The 999-nt window shown below is 38.7% G+C and overlaps 1 protein-coding gene across 2 annotated transcripts in view; it reads right to left on the bottom strand.

The window, feature by feature from the left end:
* Positions 1–999, bottom strand: part of UPF2 (UPF2 regulator of nonsense transcripts homolog (yeast)) — a 140,571-nt gene that overhangs the window by 43,570 nt on the left and 96,002 nt on the right. For both annotated transcript variants that reach the window (XM_011974897.1, XM_011974896.1), the window contains exon 13: positions 256–459. In XM_011974897.1, coding sequence (XP_011830287.1) covers positions 256–459 — 204 coding nt within the window. The remainder of the gene's footprint in view (positions 1–255; positions 460–999) is intronic.

Below are 999 nucleotides of genomic sequence, written 5' to 3'. Positions count from 1 at the left end.
GGAAGGCCCAGCTTGCAGTGAGCGGAGATCATGCCAGTGCACTCCAGCCTGGGTGACAGAGCGAGACTCTGTCTCAAAAAAAAAAAAAAAAAAAAAAAGAGGAAAGTGTTTACAGAAAATTCTTATAAAATGATTATCAGCTTTTTCTAACTAATAAATTTACAGATTCCTATAACTTGAGTCTCAACAGTAACCTAGAAATAATAAATTATCCACAAATTCCAATTGTGTGACATTAAAGAAAGTCTTGGTTACCTCCATTCCTAATCGAATATCTTCTAACACTCCATCCACAACATGGATCCCAACATCCTCTTGGTAGAGCACTAGTCCTGCTAAGAGGTTGGCTACACAATGAATACTGTTATATTTCACATTCCAGATGTTTATCATACAACAAATAACATAGTCTTTCACTTCTTGGTCCTGCCAGGGCAGCTTTCGCATCTGTCTCAAAACCTAAACAAAGAGAATTTTGTTTAAATTATTAAGTAAGTGCACAGTAGTCTGACCAAATAATACAGAAATTTTGCTATGACTCTACAGAGAACTTCTGAAATAGAAAGTACTTTAGAAATCCTCTAACAGCCTCTTCAGAAATAGAAAAAATGAGATTTTCTAATTACGATAAACTGTATTATCATCTTTCCCAAATCCTTCCATAGTGCTCTCAAATTTTCTAGAGTTTTCAGGTCTTCAATCTAGGTAACTGTACTAAGGTCATTAAAAGAAATATCCAATCAGGAGTTTGGAGTAAGTTTTGTTTTGTTTTCTTTTCCCCAGACACAGTCTTACTCAGGCTGGAGCGCAGTAGTGCAAACTCGGCTCACTGCAACCTCTGCCTCCATGGCTCAAGCAATCCTCCCACCTCAGTCTCCCAAATAGATGGGACTAAAGGCGTGCAAGCCTGGCTAATTTTTGTATTTTTCGTAGAGGTGGAATCTCCCTGTGTTGCCCAGGCTGGTTTCAAACCCCTGACCTCAAGTGATCCCTGTGCCT

Source organism: Mandrillus leucophaeus, unplaced genomic scaffold, assembly GCF_000951045.1.
Source record: "Mandrillus leucophaeus isolate KB7577 unplaced genomic scaffold, Mleu.le_1.0 Scaffold15, whole genome shotgun sequence".
Taxonomy (NCBI): domain Eukaryota; kingdom Metazoa; phylum Chordata; class Mammalia; order Primates; family Cercopithecidae; genus Mandrillus; species Mandrillus leucophaeus.
Note: the sequence above shows the minus strand (reverse complement) of the source record. Positions and strands in the feature narration are given on the sequence as shown.